We start from the raw sequence: 22,358 nt of genomic DNA on the forward strand, positions 1-22,358 counted from the left end.
CGCTCAATTACAAAATCCATCAAAATGCAGACTGCCGCTTTCCCCATCGTCTATTAACTTTAGTTATTCTGATATTGATATTAGTTGCACCTGTGTACCTACGTAGTTTTCTCCTGAAACCTTACTGTTTTTTACTTTTGTTTTAGCTCTGTTCGGAAAACCGTGGGTGTATTTTTTTTTGGTTTTGCTGGGTTAGGTTAGTTGCAATTGCAAATGCTGACAAAAAGTTCATGCTGAGACCATTAACGAATGTAGAATTGTATTTTGAAATTGCGCTCTGTATTTGCAACCGTATATTGGGATCTCTGATTACCGATAGCCGTACCCAATCGATTCCGAACCCATCCATCCATCCAACCATCCATCCCAACCATCCATCTATCCCAACCATCCATCCCAACCATCCATTCCAACCATCCATTCCAACTATCCATTCCTACCATCCATTCCAACCATCCATCCCAAGCATCCATCCCAACCATCCATCCATCCATCCATCCCAAGAAGTGCACCCAGTTTACACAATCCGCTCCTCGGTGATGATGTCCATGGTGCTGACCCGCCGCTGCTGGCTGTGCGTCTGTGAGTGGGTCTGCAGGTGGTGCGTTACCAGATGCTGGTGCTGCGCGGAGGCCTCACCACCGATGATCATTGAGCCACCACCAATGGTCTTTGTGGTGGTGGTGGTGGTGGTGGTGCTGGTGGCGCTGCGACGGTGGTCGCTGCTGCCCCGCCGCGGCACCAACATCACCAATTACTAGAGGACCGTCTCGTTGGTGTTGGTGCATGTGCGGGCGCCATTGACGATCGAGTATTTGGTGGAGCTGTCCTTCTTGGCCATTAGCCGGCCCAGGAATATCTCTTTGAAGGTCTCGCGAAACTGGCGCGACATGCCGCAGTAGATGCCAAAGTTGATCGGGTAGCTGACCACCAGGAAGAAGTTCGTCAGCATGATGCAGATGTTGGCCAGGCCGTAGTCCAGGAACTCGATGATCAGGCTGCTCACAATGTGCATGGCGGTGACCACGGCAATGGGTATCTCGGCCAGCAGGAACACGGACACCACCACGATGAGCATCAGTGTGGTGCAGTTGCTCTCCCGCAGTTTCTTGCACTCCTTCTTCCGGTTCTCGCGGAAGAGCAGCTTCCGGCGCTCCTGCGCCTGCCGCATTGCCGCGAAGAGCAGTATGTTCAGTGTCACCAGGATGATGCAGGGCAGCAGGTGGACGAACAGCACCCGGAACAGATAGTAGCTCGTGAAGTACAGGTCCTCGCCAACGTACTCGTGCACCCACAGCGACGTCTCCAGGTGGCACACCTCCGTCGGGCTCCCATTCCACTCGATCACCAGCGGCATGTACGTCCTGTCGAAGAACCTCGGCAACTGGTGCAGGACCGCCAGCAGGGCGATGTACGCCGTGCACCGCCTCACCCGCGGCATCGTGCACCATGTCCGGGCCATGGGGGCGTGGCACACGTAGATGTATCTGGGGAGCACGGATTGAAGAAGGGATTAGGCGGTGATAAAACTATCGAGCGGTATAAAATAACTTATGAAAGTGATTTTTGCAAATGCATTTTTTATCATAACTTCGCTAAAAATGGCCATATAGCTTAATGAATTACCGTTTTGTACCATTTCTAACGATCCCTATCACTTTTTGGTGGATTTAGGGAAAACAAATTTTTTTCGAATTTTTACATTTTCGGTAAGGGGTACCATCATCAAAATTTGCGAAAAATGGCAAAAAATTAGCATTTCAATACATGTACATGGATCGATAGGGAATTTTGTTACGAATTCAACGAGGTATGGCATTCCACTTTTGGACAACTATTTTTTATGCTATCGCAAAAATACTGATTATTTTTTATCAAAAAAATAACAAAATAAATATTGACAAAAATGTGATATTTTCAATCGGCGTTTTCGCCATAACTTGGCCAAAAAAGGTGGCAGAGCTAAAATGAAGACTGTTTTGTGTTGCTAATAAACATAACTAACTATCCCTATCACTACTTTTTTGATTTTGGGGAAAAAAAAATTTGACAAATTTTTGCATTTTTGGTAAGGGGTACCATCATCCAAATTTGCAAAAAATGGCTAAAAAATAGAATTGCCTTTTCAAGATACCGTTTGATTGGGAATTGAAATACGAACTCAACGAGGTATGACATTCCATATTCAGACAACTATTTTGATTGTTATGGCCAAAAAACGGATTATTTTATAGGGGAAATTCAGAAAAACGACTTTTGGCTAAAATTGAGATATTTTATGGGCATTTTGATGATAACTTGGCTAAAAATGATCATAAAGATGAAAGGAAAACTGTTTTTCGCAGCTAATTACCAATGCTAACCATTTCTGCCAATGTTTCTCAAAAAGCTTACTTTACAAAATACGTAGACAGCTAAAAAATAATGAATATTTGTTGTAAAACTTTATTATTAGTTACAATGTTTGGACTTGAACAGCAATCGATTGCGAACTTTTGAGCGTTTTGCTTGCAAAACCAAAAGCAACCAACAAAGGAAAAGTATGCAAACAGAGGGCAATACCTATAGCTATTAAATATCAATGGACTTTATCTGATGGGCATTATTTGTCGGCTTGAAGGATGCGACTTTTTATCAAAAGCCGCTGCCAGCGATCCTGTCAGGACATTAAGTCCTGGTAACGAGCTCGAGCGTCTTAAACGCATTTGCCTAATATAATTTTATGGCAACGGCAACAGCAACGGCAACGGCAACGTCAACGGAAGATAAACCAATTTCCCCAGGTGAGAATTTACGATGGCAATGTGGTGACAACGAATTGGCCAAATCCTAATTTCAGCCACGACTCCGCCTCGCCACTCCGGTTTTGTAAGGGAAAGGAGGGAAAGAGGCGAAAAGGGGAGGAGGGGAGGAGGAGCAATCAAAAGCCATCTGAAAAGCTAATCAAGTTGGCGCTTTGTAATTTCATAATTTGAGTAATTTGTCCGGGGTCGCGTGCTGTCAAAGAATAAATTTTGCTTCCTGTGAAGATTTGGGCCGCTTTATAGTTGGCCTCCAAAACGCCGCCCCATCGCCCCCTTAATTTTCCAATCCGCAGATGCGAACGAACTTTGATGGTGGAATGATGATTGGGCAGGGTGCAGGGTGCAGGGGGAGGGGATGATGGGATTGGTGTCGAAGGTCCTTGGTATTGGTCTAATTTATGCGCATAATTATGGCAACGCCCACTGCGCTGGCACTTGAAAATGCGTTTCAATCAATCTTTCATTGAACCTTTGTCAAGCGGAGATTTCATTAAAGTTGAAAGCAGCAGAGATGCTAACAAAAACGCCCAGCTCCAAGGACGAAGGACGCAGGACGAAGGAGGCCAGCGATTGCCAGTCGTTTAGTCCGCAACGGAATTGATATTAATAAATGAATAACATTTAGCTGGCTTATGTTGTTCTTGCCCCTCTCCCCTCCACCACCACCTCGTTCTCTGTGTCATCTTAACAATTTAGTTAATTTTCCCTAAAAGGTTCACAAAAAAAAAAGGGGGAAAAACCCCCTGATAGAACCACCCCCAAACCTTAACCCATTTCGGAAATAAACCGACACAATAAATCAATCAGGCAGAATATTTTGAAAGCGAGAGCTGAACGGCAATCTGCCATGGGAATCTGCCACTCTGCTACTCAGCTGCAGATGAAAATGTTACTCGAAGGATAAATACTTTTAGAGAACAAAGGATATGCCTTCTTTGTTCGTGGGATTACCCCTTTGAGTGGATGAGTTTATTGTGATTGCAAAGTGGCTTCTCAACCTCGCAAAAATGCGGGAAAAACAGGGTACTTTAATGCACGAATGTGGTCAAGTCTTCTACTTCCGGTTCGTATTTAATAAGTGATGAGTACTCGGCCATAAAGCGATTTGCGTCACTCAACTAAAAGGGAAAACACTTGATATTTATAGGCCGAATAATATATTCACTACTTAATCAGCACTGTGATTGCTGCACTCTTTTCAGCCAGTGGATTGCAGCAATCTCTGTGCGTTGAAGTATAGGAAAAGTATGAAAAAGTATGAAAAAGTATGAAAAAGTATGAAAAAGTATGAAAAAGTATGAAAAAGTATGAACAAGTATGAAAAGTATGCCAATAGGCCTCGTACTCAATAAAACAAAACAACAGAAAACAAAACAGGTACTGTGTTTCACACACACATCACACACTTTTGTTCTATGAAATTTTTATGGAGAGTGTCACTCACTCAGTTGGCACTTGCCCACTTCCTCACTTTTCCCCAATCGGCCCCACTTTGCCCCCCCACTCTGCCCCTCTGCGCCCATCAGTAAGGGCCATAAAAACACTTGAAATACAATAAGTTGACAACAGGCACAGCAGCAGCAGCAGCAACAGCAACAACAATAATAACAATAAACGCTGAATGTTTTTATCGCGCTATTTGTCCTCGGGCAATTTTCAACGCATTTTAGAGTGAGTCCTTCCCCGCTACACCCGCCCGCTGGGCCTTTTGTCATATGCACAAACATACATATATGTATTATATTATTTAGCTATTTGGTGGTACATAACCCATCCACATCCTGCCACTTGGCTGCGACCACTTGAAAGCGGCCCAAAGTCGCATAATGGCCCAAATATTTATGACTATTTTTTTGCTTTTTTTGTTTCTGGTGGAACTTCGGGCCACCGAACCACTCCACATTGCAAATTTATTTGCAAAGCTGTAAAATTTATGATGCCACACATGAGTTAATAGAACAAAGCGCCAGACCGACCCCCATCATGCTCAGACCTTCTGCGGACTCTTGAAGGCAATTATTATGCGAAGACAGGGTGAAATTTATGTTGGCCATACAAAATTAGTTTACTGTTCACATTAGTGGTTATACTTTATGAGCTCGGCGGCTGAAACAGTGTGGTTTTAAAGGCCAATGCCAATGGCAATGCCAAAGCGAATGTGAATGCGAATGCGAATGCTTTGTGGTGTTATGTTAAAGCGAATCGATGGAAAGTATAACTCGCATCACTCATACGCATCACTCATACGCCGCGTTGACTTGGCTAAGGTAGAAGGTAAGGCCATTTGTTTGTTGCTTTTCCCGCAGGGCATTGACATTTTATTTTTGCCCACACAAAAACTGATTTATTGCCGCCATTGACAAGTCAACGAGTCAGCCAGTCAGTCAGTCAGTCAGTCAGTCAGCCAGTCACTCTTTCAGCTACATCTCAAGCGGGAAAATGGCAAGGTGGAAAACGGGGAAAAGTGGAAAACCTGTTTGAGGTGGTCTCACTTTTATTGGCCCAATTGCATGCTTACCTTTGAACGGCGAGGGCCAGAGTCAGCCAAACGGAGATGGTGTGGCACATGGCTGGCATTATCTGTAAGTAAGAATACGGGAATATAAGTTATAGTATATAGTATATATGGGTACAAATACTGGGATTACTGGGAGCAGCGAAAATTAGAAGGTTGTGTGATTTGTAGCCTACTTTCGAGCTACTCAACTTCCCGGTTTTATTTGCTCTTTGATTTTATGAAACAGATATTACATTCAATTTCATGCAATGAGTACTGCTCGCAATCCTTTTATATTATGCCATTAAAAAATCCAACAAATCTCCTAATGTCCATCAAACGCGCCGCATACCCATGAGAATTGGGCCAAGATATGTGTGTGTATGCATGTCTGCGATAGGTAAGTAAATCACCATTTGGCCCAAGGGCCCTGAAATTCATTCCTTAGCCTGTCTGCCAAATCGGATTTGTGGTACTCAACTGCATTAGCCGGCAGTAAGACGGAATGGAATGGAATGGAAATGGAAGTGGAAGTGGAATGGCATGGCGTGCGGCATCTGAAATCCTGGTAACTGGTAACTGGTAGCGGGTAGCTGGTAACTGGTAACTGGCAAATGGTAACTGGCAAATGGTAGCTGGCAAATGGTAGCTGGCAAATGGCCACCTGGACAGGTGTCTGCTCCATTTATGGGCCATTATGAGTGCGGCTCTGCGGCAGACAGGCGCTCCATGGGCGAGATGCTGTGGGCCTGACATCGGACTCTTGGCCATATAATGCACAATCTGTGGCCTAATCCGCTTTATGTGTATCCAACTTGGTGTGCGTGTGCGTGTGTGTGTGTGTGTCTGGCTGGGCTGCAATTACAGCGACATGGCCAGATAAACTCGCCTGGATATTTTACAATGAAACGCTTACCCCCTTTTCCACATTAACATGGTCATTATGCGCACCACCACCCGCAATGGAAAGGGACTCAGAATGAAGACGGGATGGGGGAGGGGGGTTCCACAGGACGTGCTGCCGGCGAGCATATAAATTGTGGGGGAAATGAAGGGGAGTCTTCAAGTTTGAGGCTGCAATGGCCGCCTGGTGGTTATTACCAAAAACGACGAGTGCCGCCGCGCCGCCGAATGTGAGTTGAATTTTATGGCAGTCATACGCAGCAGAGATAGTCTCGCTGTCGAAGGACCTTGCCAAGTCCCTGGCTCCCCCCGCCCAGCATCAATCCTTGGGCATCCACCCCGGCCCTTGGAATCCATCTAGACATGCAGCCCAGCATGGAATTTAGCTGGTACAAATCCCCGGAGAGTCCACTAACGGCACGTAGTTACAACGAGCCACGACAGTGGGGCAAAAGCGGTTGCCAACTAGTCATAATCCAAGTGCAATCTATTGTGCTTAAATGCCACTCTTTACCCTTTTTTTTCTAGAGTCAAGTTTCCAACACTGATGATTTCTTTTAGTTGTATTGAAGCAGAATTAATTATTTAAAAGGTTGTCACATTTTTCAAGGTAAAGGACTTACAGACCTTTGTTCTGCAAAATCCAACTCAGAAATGGATTAATTCCGCTCTGGACACCCGGACTTTTCCTTGGCCTTCTTCTTCTGATGCCGAATCACCATGCCTTTGGATTTGCAGGAGGGGCGGGGGGCTTATGCTTATGGCCCAAAGGGGGGTGGGCATTTTATCAGCTTGACACTACTCCATTGAAGTGAGTAAACAGTTTTGCTTTGCCAACCCCCAGAAGCCCCAGTACCCCCCAGTACCCCCCAACCCCCTCATTCCGCGCCCTTCGAGTGCCATAAATTGAAAATGTTGATTAATCAACGCAAACGTGCAAAGGGCAGGAAAAGCTGGGAAAGCCGGGAAAGCCTGGAGTTTGCATGGTAATGGTGGAAAAACTCTCTCGAATGAATAAGTACTGTGAATGACTGAATGAATGGTTGGATGTGAGTGTGAGTGTGGATGAGTGGGTGATTCCCTGGATTCTACGGATTCCCCGGCTTCGCGGGGCAGCAGGTGGCAAATGGCAAGTGGCAAGTGGCACTAGCAGCGTTTTTCATTCTTTCATTATGCTGACAGAAATGACACACATAAAAGGGAAAATCACGGAAAATGGGCTAAATGTAACGTGGCAGCAAATGCGATAACGATAACGATAACGCGACGGGATCCAAAACAAAGCATCGTACATCAGTCGCTCGAACAAAGAACCAACGAAAGAATGAAAGAATGAAAGAAAGAGAGGGGCAATTGGTGCGAGAAAGAGACGGGCACAACAAGTTCCAGCCGAGCATTTTATTTAGGTCAATGAGCGTCGCGTCTTCCCTGAAAATGGGGAAAATAGGGAAAATGGGGGGGAAAACGTTTTGGGTTGGGAGGTGGAAACGTGGCCAGCAGGCAAAACAAACAGTTTTTCGCCCAGCCTTGGCAATTAGTTTGTGTCAAGAAAATACAACGCACACTCACCGAAATACATACTACATAACTATCTCTCTTGTCAGAGGAAAATATCGAATAGTTGGCCCATATAAGCATAAGATTTTGCTGAGTGTAGCAGAAGGAGTCTGTTTGTGGACTTACCTCATTGAAAATGTTGTAGGCCAGACACATGGAGACCGGATGCAGTGGCTTATAGTGATTGCCGAATGTGTACATATACCAGAGACCCGGTGCCGGGAATATAACCGTCAGCATGTCGCATATAGCCATTCCTGCAGAGAAGGAGAGAGTCCAAATTGGAAATTAGAAATGTGAAATGTGAAATTATGGTAATGCTTATGCAAATCAATTGCTATTTTCAATGTAAACTGACTGTGTGATTGGGCATTACGCATGTCACATTACTGACGCAGACATTTGGGCATCGCATCTGTAATCTGATAATCTGATAATCGAATCGATGATCAATTATCCACGGCTTCCTATGACCAAATGGGCCAAATTGGCTGTTGACTCGGCCGCAGTTCATGGTTCATTGGTGACCATGCGAAATCGAAATCAAAAGTTGTGCCATTTGATTGCGTATTAATTAAAATGCGATTTACGTATTTATTTATGCGATTAATAAACTTGTCACACAACAATTATAAAATGTAAAATCCCTAGCTATTTACCCATCCACTACCAACGACATTTGGTAGTTCTCAGCTACTTCTGCTCGGCCCAGTGACATTTGCCCTGATGACACACTGATGACCGCCGACCTGACCTTTCGAATGACAGTCCTCAGTGGTTACAGAGAGCACAAATCGTAAGCCTTTCGCAAATAATTACTCTAACAACTTTGACTATGACTTTGACTGGACTGGCACATCTATTCGACAAATGGCTGTTGCTAAATGTGAAACGTAAATCGCAAACTATGGCTGTTTCGGGCTAGTTAGTTTGGCTACTTGATGGCTGAACTAATACAAGTAACTTATATTTTGGCCACAGAATAAACACGAGTTGTTGGCCGAAACCAAATGGCAAATTGCGCTCATGTGCTCCATGTGCCTCATGTGCCTCATGTGCCATTTCTGTTGCGGTTGCCGCTGCTGCAGGGTTAGAGTTCATTTCACGTTTGCTGCGCTGTCACTTGAACCGAATGCGATTAGCCTTGGCCTGCGCTTGACACCCGCTGTGGGTGGTGGGTTGTGGGTGGTTATGGATTTCAGTGGGTGGTAATGGGTGCTAATGGCTGCTGGCTGCTCCAGGCGGCGGTTAAGTGGTGACGGGTCAAAGGGTGACTGCTGACTCCCAGCCCCCATTGATAGCCGAAATGCTCGAGTGTATCAAAATGCTAAAGCTTAGCTGCTGTGGCAGTGAATCAAATGCACAGCCCCTCAGCTATCATAAGGCATCTTCTTTGCAAGAACTCAACAGAAACTTCCTCCTTCTTTTCCAGAACTCACAAGCAACTGCTTTCTTCTTTCCAACAACTCACTAGAAACTGCCTTCTGCTTTTCTAGAACTCACTAGAAACTCCCTTCTTTTTAAGAACCCACTATAAAAACTCCCTTCACGAATTGCCGTGTTAGCCAGTTTCAAATCCTAGCTTGATCCGCAGTCAGCCCTGTTTTCCCAGCGCCATGAGCATTACACACGCCATTGGAATGTGTCAGCATTACGCGTTACAGGCGGCACTGCCTAAGAGGGAACTGGGGGGGTATATGGATACGGAAGGGGCTCTGGGGAGCAAAGGACGCACATCGCCAGCTATTTGAAATCTCACAAAACTTCTGCCTGATTTAACATTGTGGCACATTAAGCGCCAAAAGGGGCGACGTGCCGAGGCAGCGGCATGAAATGACATGGAATAAAAATAAATAATAATCATAAAGGGCGGCGTCTGCAGAAAGGGGGAAATTCAAAATGGGCCTAATCTTTTGGAGGGGCGGGGGTGGTACTATTAAAACAGTGAATTATTTCACTAAATTTGTTAGCTGCTTGCAAAACAAGCGGGCATAACAATTAAACTGGGAAATGGAGTGAACGCTCGATATGAGCACCATGCCCAACTAACACAACTAACCCAACTAAAACCAACTCACCCATCAGCACAAAGTTGGTGGGCGTGGCCATGCTCTTCTTGCTCAGCACGAGCACGATGAGGGAGTTCGAGATGATGGTGATGATCAGCAGGAAGGGCATGCAGTAGCCGTACAGCGGAATGGAGTACTCCAGCGGCGAGTCGCAGGTGAGGTTCAAGTAGCTGATGTTGTTGTCCTCCATGCGGCACGAGCCGCCGAGCATCTGCTGGTAGTAGGGATCGTCCAGGCTCTCGTTGAAGTAGTCGGGTATCTCCAGCTGCGACTCGTTGGCCGGCAGCTGGAAGCCGCGTCCCAGCTGGCGAGGATCGCCGAGTTCCATTTCCATTTCCAATTCCGGACTGGCGGACGGGGCCAAGCGGTACTGGTACAGTACGTCCGTGTAGTTGTCCATCGCGTGGACGTGGCTTTCTCGAGGGGATGCCCCTGGCGCTGCCTCGCTACCTTAATTCCCAGGTGCGGCTCGCAAATCTCGCATTTTTCGCTATCAAAATGGTTAGTTAGCGCGCATTCTGCAATGAAAAGGAAACGGGTATATATAAATATTAGTTTAGTTTTATTAATCCATCTCACTATATACATATATCATGAGCTGGCCCTTGAAAAACTTGAAGCAGCACAAAGTAACATGGATTTAAGGTTTACTCGTTAAACCAAAGGCGTTTGCATTTACCCATCTTGTTTGGCTTTCTGCTTCGAGCCAAGTGCTTTCATTTACTTTCGCCTTCTTTGCAACCATCTCGAGTTTAGCTTTGTGCCAGTAATGTTTGCATTAAACAATATAGAACGTTCATAATTTTAATAACTGTTTTCGGCTTTCGCCTTCAATATTTCAGCAGTTTCTGCAACACATTTAAGTACAATTGCAAAGTTCTTGCGCTGATTTGTTTGTTCCGGCTTGTTAGTCTTGGCGAAACTTTCGGCATTGTCCGCAATATTGTGAGGGAAAAATGCCATCGAAGGGCCCAAAACGCTTCCGTTTGGGGAATAATTCAAACAAACGGGGCGAACTTTCATTTGTCTGAGCGATTTCGATTTGCTAAAAGGTTTGGAGGCCAGCGATTGTGGAATATTCTGAAACGGCTATGATTCATTTAGTTATTCCAATTTTGCACATTGCATATTTTCAACTCTGCTCCCTCGGCGAAATTGCAAACTAAATGGCTATCTGTATGCATTTTTATATAGTTTATATATAGTTCTTGTAATTCTTGCCCATTTGATTGAATAGTTTCCAATCGGAATGAATTGATGCTCGTTTATGAACTTGATGGCATATGAACCTTAGGTTGAGTAACTATTTCGTAAAGTGTGGGCCGTAAAAATTAGAGAAGAGATGCCAACTTTTTGGCCATGATCTCAGCAGCCAACTAAGCACAGAGCATTCCGCATGTTTATGTCATGTTTATGCTGCCTTTTTAATGGGTTTATTTTTCGCATTGGCCAACCGAGAAGTTTGCCAATATTTTCGACTTGCCGTTTGCTATTTTCCACTTCTTTTTTTTTCTTCTTTTTTTGTCATGGCCACATTGACCCACATAAGCGCAGGAAGCAGAACGGTCCTGGGGGGTCAGAGGTCACGGGGGTTGTGTGTCTCCCAAGAAGAAAATTGAATGTGACCGAGAGACCGAGAAACCGAAAAACTCATTCATTCAGCATGTTCTACATGCCTAATGCGATTTAAGTGGGCCATTTGAAGATTTGGAGAGCCAGGAAAACCGGGGAAAAACCGGGGAAAATGGGAAAAAGTTGTTGATAAAATTCCAAAATTGGATTAACAACTTTTCCCATCATATGTATAGGCCAATGATAATTTATTTACAGTGCTTTAAATCGCACTGCGCTGCACTTCGATGGCCGTTAGAGAATAAAGCACACACAACTGAAATACAATTTGCATTTGGCATTAATCATTAAAGCAAACATTTCTTGCCGAGCTCACGAGCGGATTTACAAACTTAATTTATGCACAGAGCTGCTGGATCTGCAGTTTATTTCTTTTAGATTAAATTGTTGAGCTCATCAATAATGCGGGCACAATGCGTTTTGAACACAATTGAATGAATTATTAAATTAGTTCCGGCTATTTTGACGCGGATTGCTGGCCATTAAAAAAGGATCGCCAAATGCGCATGAAAGCGGATGAGCGGAAAAGCGGGGGAAAGCGGAAAGCGGGAAAGCGGAAGAGTGGAAAACAGCCAAACGGAATAATCAACTGCCATTGATTGTTGGCTGCCAATCAACGCGAAATCGAATGTCGTGGGAACATGCAAAATGCAATCAAGGCGCCTGAAAAGCAGAGCAAAGCCAAGCAAAGCGCCAACGAAAGGGAAATCTCGGGAAAATGCGATGAAAAACGCCGTCAGTTGCAGCCGCGAAACCGCAACGGAAATAACTCAAATCCCACTGCATCTCCACTCGTTAAACCCACTGGCACGCCGAGTTCTTTTAATTAGCCCTGGAAAAGCTCACGCCGACTGGAAGGGAAAGCCCGCCGGGAAATGCTATGTCACTCTCAACTATCCGTCACTTTCCTCATTTGCCGCAGGGCTCTACTCCTCGGCTAGCTTCTCCTTGGCTTTTCCTTGCATTTCAAAACTATTTACAAGTAAACAAGCTACTTTCATTTTAACATTTACATAATGGCACACAGCAAAACAGTTTCGGATTGAAAGGGCAAACATACAAGTTGTTCCCCGCAAACCATTTGGCTGCAGATGAATGGCCGAAGGGCGTCTAATGTAAACCTAATCCCTTCGAAATTAACCCAATCTGTCAACTGTATTTACTTTGCCCGGTCTTAAGTGGGATTTTCCCCGGCTTCATCTTCATCTCCATTTCCATTTCCATCTCCATTTCCAGTGCAATGCTACGTGCCAACTGCTGTTGGCAAATCCCAAAATTAAAGTCACTCGAGTTCGCAGATGGCGTCCGTTTAATTAACTTAGGTGTTGCATATCGATTTCCTCGACGGCGGCACACTAATTATGCTCTCGCCTTGGCTTTTCTTTTGACACACGCTCTGATCTATTTTCCATCTTCCATTTTCCGCCTGCCGCCTGCCGCCCATCGCTTTTCCGCCCGCCCTTTCACACAGACATTAGCCGCCATCTTTGATCCATTACTACGTGAGCGAGGAAAAGGCGAAGAAAGGGGGAGGAAAGTGGGAGGAAAGTGGGAAAAAAGTGGGAGGAAAGTGGGAGAAAAGTGCGAGGAAACTGCGAGGAAAGTGCGAGGAAAGGGCGAGAAGACGGTGATGGAAAACTTTAAGTAGGACAACGCAGATGCGAATCTCACTTGCAAACAACACGTGCACACTTCCGAATGCACTGGCAGAAATTCGCCATAGCTTGCGGAACTAAATAATACATTTGGAATGAGACATCAGAGGGCTATTTCTCGCCATGTACACACGTACACTCACTGTTGCACGCTCACACACAAACTCACTCACTGCATAGGCAAGTCATCATCATAAAGCGATTAGTGGAACTAAAACTGCCATTAAAATGCCTCTGTTTCTCCCCCTTCTCTCCCTCTCTCTCTAGCCCACACTATCCCTGTCTCTTTCCCGCCCTGAGACTCGGACACTTCTGCCCGAAATGAATTTCCAATATATATAGTATAGTGTCGTCCTTGTGCCCAAGGAGCTGGAGCCTTCCATGGCATCAATTGGGCATTACCTGCGAGCCGAGATGTTTACTAGTTTTGCGGCCAACTTGATGCCATTGTGGGCTTATAGTGAAAGCTTTTCCGGAAAATCGCTGTATGTATATCGTACAAGGGGCCAAGTTAATAGGCACATGAATTTAGGTATAAAGCAAATAGTTCGCGTTGCGAAAAAGTGCGAGTTGCAAGGTCGAATTGATGGCTTGCATCGATGTTTGTGCCATTTTTGGCACCATTTTCCGCAGCCCGGCCACGCCCACTCTGCCCGTGTGCCGCCCTCGCCTACAACAGCAGCAGTGGCAGCAGTGGCAGCACACACAAAAAATCGATCAAATAGAACGATGTCGTCGGAAAAGCGACAGGAGCATGGGTATGCATGCCTTGCTTTTGGTAGATGAACTTAATTGTACTTTTTAGCTGGGCCAAAAAAAAACACACACAGAACAGAACATGGCAGGGAAAAAAGAGCAGAAAACGAGAAAAAAAAAGAATTCCCTTAAAGGCCCGAATGGCAGAGCGTGGGAAAATGGGGCGCCGGAAAAGTGGGCATGGCCGTTGCCCCAGGACAAGATGAATGAACGCGATGGAAGCCCTCGCCTTCGAATGGCTTAAGTAATTTTCCATTTTCCATTTGCCATTTAGGCGACTCTCTCGGCATTTTTGTCTCTGGCCCCTAATTTTGTTGTAATGTTTGCTTTCCATGGCTTATTCCTTTATATTTTCTATTTTTTTTTGCTATTTTGTTTTTTTGGTGGGTGGTGCTCCTTGCTGGCATCTATTTAACGTTGTGTGTCTGTGTTGCAATGTAATGAATAAATTTCATAGCCAGCAGCCATATGAAAAGCCATATTGTTTCACAAAAATCCGCAGTTCCTAATGATTACAAACAATGTTCCCAGCTGGCAGAACTTTTCGCATGAAAAACCTTTTTTAGTTTTGCGTGCAAAGTGCATTTAATATCAGTTGTACTCCAGTTATTTGCACGCCAACTTTTTAGACTTAATCATTTGTAATCGCTTGGGGGATAAGAACTTCTGCCTTCCCCCACTCCGTGACTGTGAATTTTCCGCCACTCCACGACTTAGACACAGAAAGCAAAAAAAGAAGAAAAGGAAACTTCTCAGACATGTTGAATTAGTATTTCACATACGCTTTTGCCACCGATTTTGCGCAGCTTTTGCCAAGAAACGCTTAAAGCGTTTACAGTTTACTCGCCTAATCGCCAAGGCGAAACTTTTTCGATTTGGGAATTAAAATAAAAAGGCATCAGCAATAATAGCTGGATGGCCTCTGGCCAAGGAGCATTTTCCCTAGCCGCCCCCCCTACCACACTGAATTTTCCAGCACCCCGCACTCACTGAATTTTCCAGCTCCCTACGGCGATCGTCGAGCCGAAACTTTTCCCGGCCACTCGGCACGCATCGCCGAGGCTTTTCCCGCCACTTTCGACTTTAATGGGCAAAGCCATAACGTGTGCCCCTCCCCCTGCCACTCCCCCTTCCCCTACTACTTTCGGGAAAAGCCGCCTAGATAAGTGATAAGCCGCCACACACAAATTGGCAGCACCTTGCGTGTCTGTGGCACATAAAAAGGATTAGATGTCTGCCTCAACATGACAGGCCCGCCAAAAAAAAAAAAAAATAAAAGAAAAAAGTGGCTGCCAAACGGAGAAAATCTCAATCTGAATGGGGAACTCCGCTCTATTGGAGCCACATCCGCGCACTTTACAGCCACAGCCACAGCTCCATTTTCCATTTTCCGCAGGGAAAAGCGCTGCTTACGACGCAGATTATGCGGCATTAACTGATTAATTTATCACAGGCACTCCAGATTCCTACTCAGCAGTAGCTTATTCCTATTAGCCGAGATTAGTGCATTTTAAAAAAATCTGAAGAAATATTTGATAAAAGTGAGCTTGCATTGGCCACACTGCGTATGAGCAATCTGCATATCGCGCTTACGCCCTGTTGCCCCCGCTTGCCACCTTATGCTGCAGTTGCCACGAAAAAATACAACTGAATCATTCAAATAGAATTGTATTTGTATTATTTAAGCAGCTGCTACATTTTATTTGCAATTCAATTTGAATACCGCCGGCTAAGCTGTAAAATGGCTGCCACTCCGCATCCGCTTTCCTCTGCGCCGGAAATGAACCTCGAATAAGACTAAAAGAGAAAAAACCACACAAACACACAAACACACACACAACACACGACAGGTTCAATGAACCCTAAATTTATATATATATTTGAATATATATCGCGACGGTGCGTGTGGAATGCACTTCGTTATTTCGAATGGCTCGCATTTACATCGCGAAGCCGGCACAAATCCGCTTCGCCATTACGGTTACGGTTACGATTACGGTTGGCGCTACACTTACACCCAAAGGTGCCGTCGCCGTCGCCGTCGCCGTTGGCCATAGCTTTACCGTTAGCAACTGCAAAATATGCAAATGTCCGCCCCCAAGGCGATGGGCGGTACCTGTGGCCCAAATGGAGCGCTACCGTGGGATAAAGGTGACAAATAATGGAAAGCAAGCCAGATATTTATATCGATTTTAAGCGCAGCCAGTTCTAGCAATGTTTAATGTTTAAAATCTAGCAATAACTCTTATTATTAAAGAATCATCACTTATTATTAAAGAACATCCACACATTTTGGGTCAACATTTATTCAGAGCTTAACTGTCGATCGAGTTGCGAGTGTGTGAAACAAGAAATCCTTGGCAGCTTTCAATAATAAATGCGTAGCCCGAAAATGTAATTATACAATGAGAATATGAACGAAACACACAGCAAAAGCACGGGGCCAAACGCAATATGGCAGATTTATAAATCTATTTAAATAAAATGTGGCCTGCCGACTCAAAATCGCTGCGGGTTGTTTGGTTTTCCCCGACCAAGAAGTCCAAGAAGACCAATTTAATGACCTCATCACAAGTTGCTTTCAAGCTGTGCAAATTACTCAATTTCCTTGGAATTTTCCATTTGCAGCTTTTATTAAGCCGGGACTCGAGTATTTCAGTATTTCAGTATTTCAGCAAGTAATTGCCGTTGTCTGAAAGTTTCCTCCCGTTGTTTGCCCAGCTTAAATCTATGTACTTATACATACTACTATACTACTACCGTGCAGCCCGAGTGTCTATTGCTTTCAATTTCCTGGTTGTTGTGGCCTGCTGCCTCGTTGTTTTTACGCAACACAAGTTTAAAATCTATACTTATGGCAGGCAGTGTGCGGTGTGCGAGTGTCACGTGCTACGCTGTGCTAACGAACGAGAAAGTGGAAGAGCAGTATCTCAGGCATGATCGACTACTGGTACGCATGACATGTACTTGAAGGCAACAGTAAGTGGGTTTTCCCACTGCAACATGCTTACACTATATACGAGTTGAGAACTGCACTGCAGGTTGCACCAATCATACCCGCAGCACTAGCGCCGAGTAAAGGGTATGGCACAGCAGACGGATCCAAAGGCAAATGCGTCGTTAACATATGTTGTAGTCGAGTTTCGCAACCAAATTTATCCGCATATGTATTCCCACATGTGTGTGTGCGGGCTTTTTCTATAACAATTTGCCAAATGTTTGTAGAAAATGTACGAGTTTTTCATACCTTGGCAGACGGCCTGCGGCGGTGGCGGCGGCGGGGGGAGGAGGGGTGCAGTGGGGAAAATGGGGCATAATGTTGGCAGGAGCCGAGCTAAATCTTTTCGGCCGCCTCCATTGAAAAGTGGCTCAAGTGTTGGCGGGAAAAGCGGAAAACCAGAGGAAAGCCAACACATACATGTGACACAACACAAACACTCGCACACAAGCCGCAAACATGTGTGCGAAAGTTAAACAAAAATTTAAAGCGCCACACGCACGAGCCTGCGAAAATATATAATTTGTTGCCAACTCGATGAATTAAACTAAAAGTTGACAAACCACAACGGGAATAAAGGAAATATGTTTCATGGCGTGTTCACATCGCATCACAAAACTTTTGGCCGGCAAACTTTTGTCGCCTGCAAATAACATCCAACAGCTAGTATTGACATTGCTCTCAACTTGCTCAAATACTAAAATATTTGAACAGGAATTATACAATTGCAAACTGAATGCATAAATGATGGCATTTGAAATGATTCAAGTGCTGGCAGATTTTGGTCAACCCTCTTTTTTTGGGCAGAAAAACGTAATCTTAATCGTTTGCTGCCAGTAAGCATAAATATTTTCCCAATTTATGTACAGACATGCAACATCTCGACCGATGACAGAATCGCACAATTAATCTGCACATAACAAGTGGAAAGTGGCAAGTGGCAAGTGGCAAGTAGAATGTGGAAAGTTGGAAGCTGGAAGTTGGCAAAGCCCCAGAACCAAAGCCAAAAACTCGCAATAATCCCGGCAAACTTGTTCACAACAACTTTCGTGGCCCCTCGCTAGTTATGAATTGGGAATAGGAATACTAAGCCCACTCCTTAGATCTTAAATTCAGGGCTTTGTTAGCCCAAAGAAAAAAGAGGCAGAGAAATATGCCCGAGATGGCTGCAAATCCAAATGTTTCACAAAATACTCGGCTTTTGTCGCCAGCCACTAGGGGCTCAAAAAAAGCATATACTTTTATATAGAAAAAAATATATAAAGTGGAGGTGAGCGGAGTGCAGACTCCAGACTCCAGACAGGGTTTAATGTGCTGGAAAGTCAGTTGGCTGGCAAATTGAAATAGTTGCCAGTATCGCCGGTCACCTGTGCGATTTAACGCAAAATTAGGCAGCCAAAATAGGCGAATTGGCCCAAGGAAGTGACCGCTAATTGAAAAACTGATCGCCGGCCATGGGATTTAATGGGCCGAGATTTATCAGTATTTAGCAAGGGTATGTATATCTATCTATCTATCTATCTATCTGTTTTCTGCCACCTGGCATAGAATTTAATAACAAACAGTGTCCATCAAACAAACGGACAGCGACCAAGATTACACGCCCAAAAAAAACACAAAAAAACAACATAAAATCAAACAAAAATACACACACATAGTCCTCTGAATTTCTGTGCGTCAATCACATTTGACAAGCATTTGATAGCAGACACTGGATGCACGAATGCTTGGTATTTATTTTCATCGTTTTTCATCGCACGAAATTACTAAATGAAATATTTTCCCCAACTTGGTCTCAATTAAGCTCGAAACCGCAGGCGAGCAAAATCAATATGTAATAATTCCGCAACTTTGCCGCAAAAATGTTTTATTAAAAAAGTCAGCTATACACGCTATATATACATATATATTTGGATCGAAGGAAACAAAACGAGTGAACTCAACAGAAGTGTGAAATTTGACATTTATAACAAGAAACCAAAAAAAGGGGAAAGGTACTTGTTTTAGTTTCACTGGGTAGTAATTTATGGAAATGCAAATGCAAATGTGTGAGAACTGACTGTGACTACTTTATGGGTACCCAGTGATTTATTCACTGTCCGCCACCCCAGTAATTTTTTTATTATTCTTCTCGTTAAATAAATAGTTTTTTGTAGCAGTAGTAAGTGATTTATTTGCTTACGCCACTACGAAAGTAGAGGGTTTGAATCATAAGCATGATACTTTTGGCAATCGTTGAGTAAACTTGGCTGAGTAAACTTAGCTGATATAGTTTAGCTGATAATTTGGCCTTTTCCCTGTGGCCCAATTGAAAATGTTAGCCGGAAAATCCCTGACCGAACGCATTTATCCGCTTGGCTGCTGCAGTGGGGAAAATTCCCCCGAAATTTCAGTGGCATGCAGGGAAAACAATTGAATGCCATTGGCATGTTTGCTTGGCCACAACCTCTCGAATTTTCCCTGGACAACCGCTGCTCCATGTCCCGGTTGCATATGTAAAATAAATGAAATTTGCCAAAAATATGAAAATTGCCAGCAGCTGCATGATGAACATAAGAGTTATCCGGATTTAAATATCACTGCACTGCAGTGCTGTACAAAATGTCGGCGTAAAGAATTGGCTATTTATTTAACACTTTATTTCTACCAATTGAATTGCGTCAATGAGTTTAGTAAATCAATTTTAGGAGACGCCAGTGGATAAACAAAAATATATACGTATCTGGCGGATAGGTGTTTTTAAGTATCTCAGCAGTTCGAGGCCTGGCGGGCGGTCAATGTGGCAAGCGATTTACGATCTCGACGGAGATATATATGCCCGGGAGTCGGACTATATCTATATAATTTGATTTAATTAGTTTATGCCGGCGAGCGGGCTGCCAATTAGTCTTACTTCGCTGGCGTTTCTATTCCTTTTTTTTGCCCACTTTCTGGCTGATTTTTTTTCGGCCCATTTGGACTTTATTCCATCTATTATTCGCCGCTGGCCAGCTGAGCTGTGGGCCAACTTTTGATTGACTTGGCCCCTTGTCGCCCTTTTTGGCCAAAAGCCGAGAGCCGAAAGCTGAAAGCTGAAAGCCGCGAACAAAAGCTGCAAGTTGTGCGCCCAATTGGATTTAATTATGCAAAGATATTTATCTAGCCCTCCCTCATCCCTCTCTCTGCCATTATTGTTGGTGGGGGAAAACGGGGAAAATTGGGCAAAATGCGGTGGCTGTAGCGGAGAAAATTGAGCAGCAAAGACGCAAAATCCCTCAGAGGCGCACAAGTTGCGATACAAAAAACATCCAAATCCACTGCAAGCTGTTGGATGTGCAGGAAAAACTTTTACTATAAATTGCCCCAACAAATTGGAGCACAGCCATCCCCCCGAAAGAAACTTGGGCAGAACAAGAAGACAAAAAGATTTTTGCTCTATTGTCTGATAGGGCGTAAATATGCTGCAAGTTCCTAATACTAAATGGGTGATTTAAAATGAGATATTTATTTGAATATTTCCACTTTATGCGTCTGCTTCGAAAGCAGAAGCAGAATTAGCGGCTCGTTCATCTTTCTCATTCAGTCATTCAGTTCATTTTCCCCCGATCAAACTTGAAATGAGTTTAAATTGAAGAGCATCTCATTACGATTACGATGACGATTACGATACAGAAACAGAAACAGATAAGCAGCTACCTCCGAGGGCAGTTGCTCCCAGCGGAGATGTAAAATTATTGTGGACACCACATCCAATGCGTCCAATTTTTGCTTTGCTTTTTTCAGCTTTTTCAGCTATTTTGTGTCCGAGGGCGAATCTCATTTCCATTGGCCGGCATTTCGCAAAGCGTATTTCACAGTCGAACACTCGCGTCGCCCGCGCTTCATTTATTATTCTTGCTCAGTTCATGAGTTCAGTTGCGGCAACTACAAGGACGACTGCGGGGGGGTATATTTCCAAAAGGAACAAGAGCAAGTTGGAGGTCCTGCGACGGAGAATATTGTCACGAATTGTGGGCGAAATGAACTATACTCGTAGTCTGGGCCACGTGTCTGCTTTTGGTGGCTGGCTTTCGGTTGGTGGGTCTACTGCTGCTACCTAATTAAGTCAAAAGTAAACATGAAAAAGATGTCAGCCAAGTAGAAACGAATCAAAATGGCAGACAGCGTCCAATGAACTAAATGCTCTGCTACACACGAAGAAAAACCAGGCGCAGCTTAAAAGTTTAGCTTGCGACAAAAATGAAAAATCAAAAATGAAAAACTCAAACATTGTCTACATTGAGTGGTTAAATATTTTTCATTTTCAATGCCCTTTGTGTATGTGCAACACGGAGCGAATACCTGCCAGGAGTATCAGCTGAAATAAAACTGACGGGAATAATAATAACAATCAAGATGACACAGCTGGCCAACTCAACTGACTCAAACTCAGTCAAACTGACCAAGGCCAAGAGCAGTGGACTCTTGTGGGACTCGGAACGAAATCACTTAAGTCTCGGCAAACAGCTCCCAGTGGCCACATAAATATGAGCTCGAAACCGAATGCGAAACTGGCTAAAATAATAATGTGACATACAGCCAGAATTAGAATGGCAAAGCCAAGTACCCTCTAAAGACAAGCTTATAAGCTAACATTGATTGCGATTAACTTGAGGAATATAAAGAAAAGCCCGCTTCTAATTATCATCTGCTTGTCATGCATAGCAAGTAATGCTCATGCCGCACCGCTAGTCCAGCATACCCCACATTCCTGGGGCCATTCCAGGTCTCATGAACTCGGTTGGGCATAGTCGATATGGCTTGAATCGGGACATTGGGGACTCTTCGTAGCGGAAGTAACGTCTCCCACAGCTGGACAATTATTTGGCTCGCAATCTTAACTGGCTTCTCCTCGGGGAGTGTTTACGGCCAGATATTACAAGTAATATGCATAGCAAACGGCCCATGGACAGTGAACAGTGCAAAATTCAGGGCATACAAGCCCATAAACATAATTAATATACAAGGCGTTAACAAATTTTAATTGCCGCAATACCCCCGAATACTCAGATACTCAGTTACTAAACGTAACTGCGCATAATTACCGCCATAAAGTGACTGTCAAATTTCCAGATGGGGAATTGCCACTTGGGCCAAGCCATGAGTTCATCAAGAACTGTAATTAACCTAGAGTTTCGAATTCACAAAATGCAAATACACGTTTGCCAGCGATTTTGTAATCACTTATGTTTATCGCTCTCTAAAAATAAGCAACAATTGCGCTTCCACTAAGACCTTTCGTTACAACACTAAATGGTTTTTGTTTTCGGTTTTCCTTCGGGGACATTTTAGCTTTTTCCTTTTGGGGCTTTCCCTGGTGTTTTCCTTCCCATTCTAGAGAGACGTGCCACTCACACACTTGCACCCACACATCATCGGAGTTCTCCTTAACTAGTTTGATGCCTCATAATGAGCATTTGTCGCAGGCCGCATGAGTACGTGGCAAACTGTGAGATGAACAGATGAGCA

General features: G+C 44.2%; 1 protein-coding gene across 5 annotated transcripts in view; it reads right to left on the reverse strand.

Annotated features, from left to right (window-relative positions):
- Positions 1 to 757: 757 nt before the first annotated feature.
- LOC122623952 (sex peptide receptor) overlaps positions 758 to 22,358 on the reverse strand; it is a 46,042-nt gene continuing 24,441 nt past the window's right edge. For all 5 annotated transcript variants that reach the window (XM_043803353.1, XM_043803352.1, XM_043803356.1 and 2 more), the window contains 4 exons: positions 9,840 to 10,348; positions 7,888 to 8,018; positions 5,323 to 5,384; positions 758 to 1,487 (listed from right to left, as the gene is read on the reverse strand). In XM_043803353.1, coding sequence (XP_043659288.1) covers positions 758 to 1,487; positions 5,323 to 5,384; positions 7,888 to 8,018; positions 9,840 to 10,230 — 1,314 coding nt within the window. In that variant the 5' untranslated portion in view covers positions 10,231 to 10,348. The remainder of the gene's footprint in view (positions 1,488 to 5,322; positions 5,385 to 7,887; positions 8,019 to 9,839; positions 10,349 to 22,358) is intronic.

The sequence above is a fragment of the Drosophila teissieri genome, chromosome X, assembly GCF_016746235.2.
Source record: "Drosophila teissieri strain GT53w chromosome X, Prin_Dtei_1.1, whole genome shotgun sequence".
NCBI classification, from domain to species: Eukaryota; Metazoa; Arthropoda; class Insecta; order Diptera; family Drosophilidae; genus Drosophila; species Drosophila teissieri.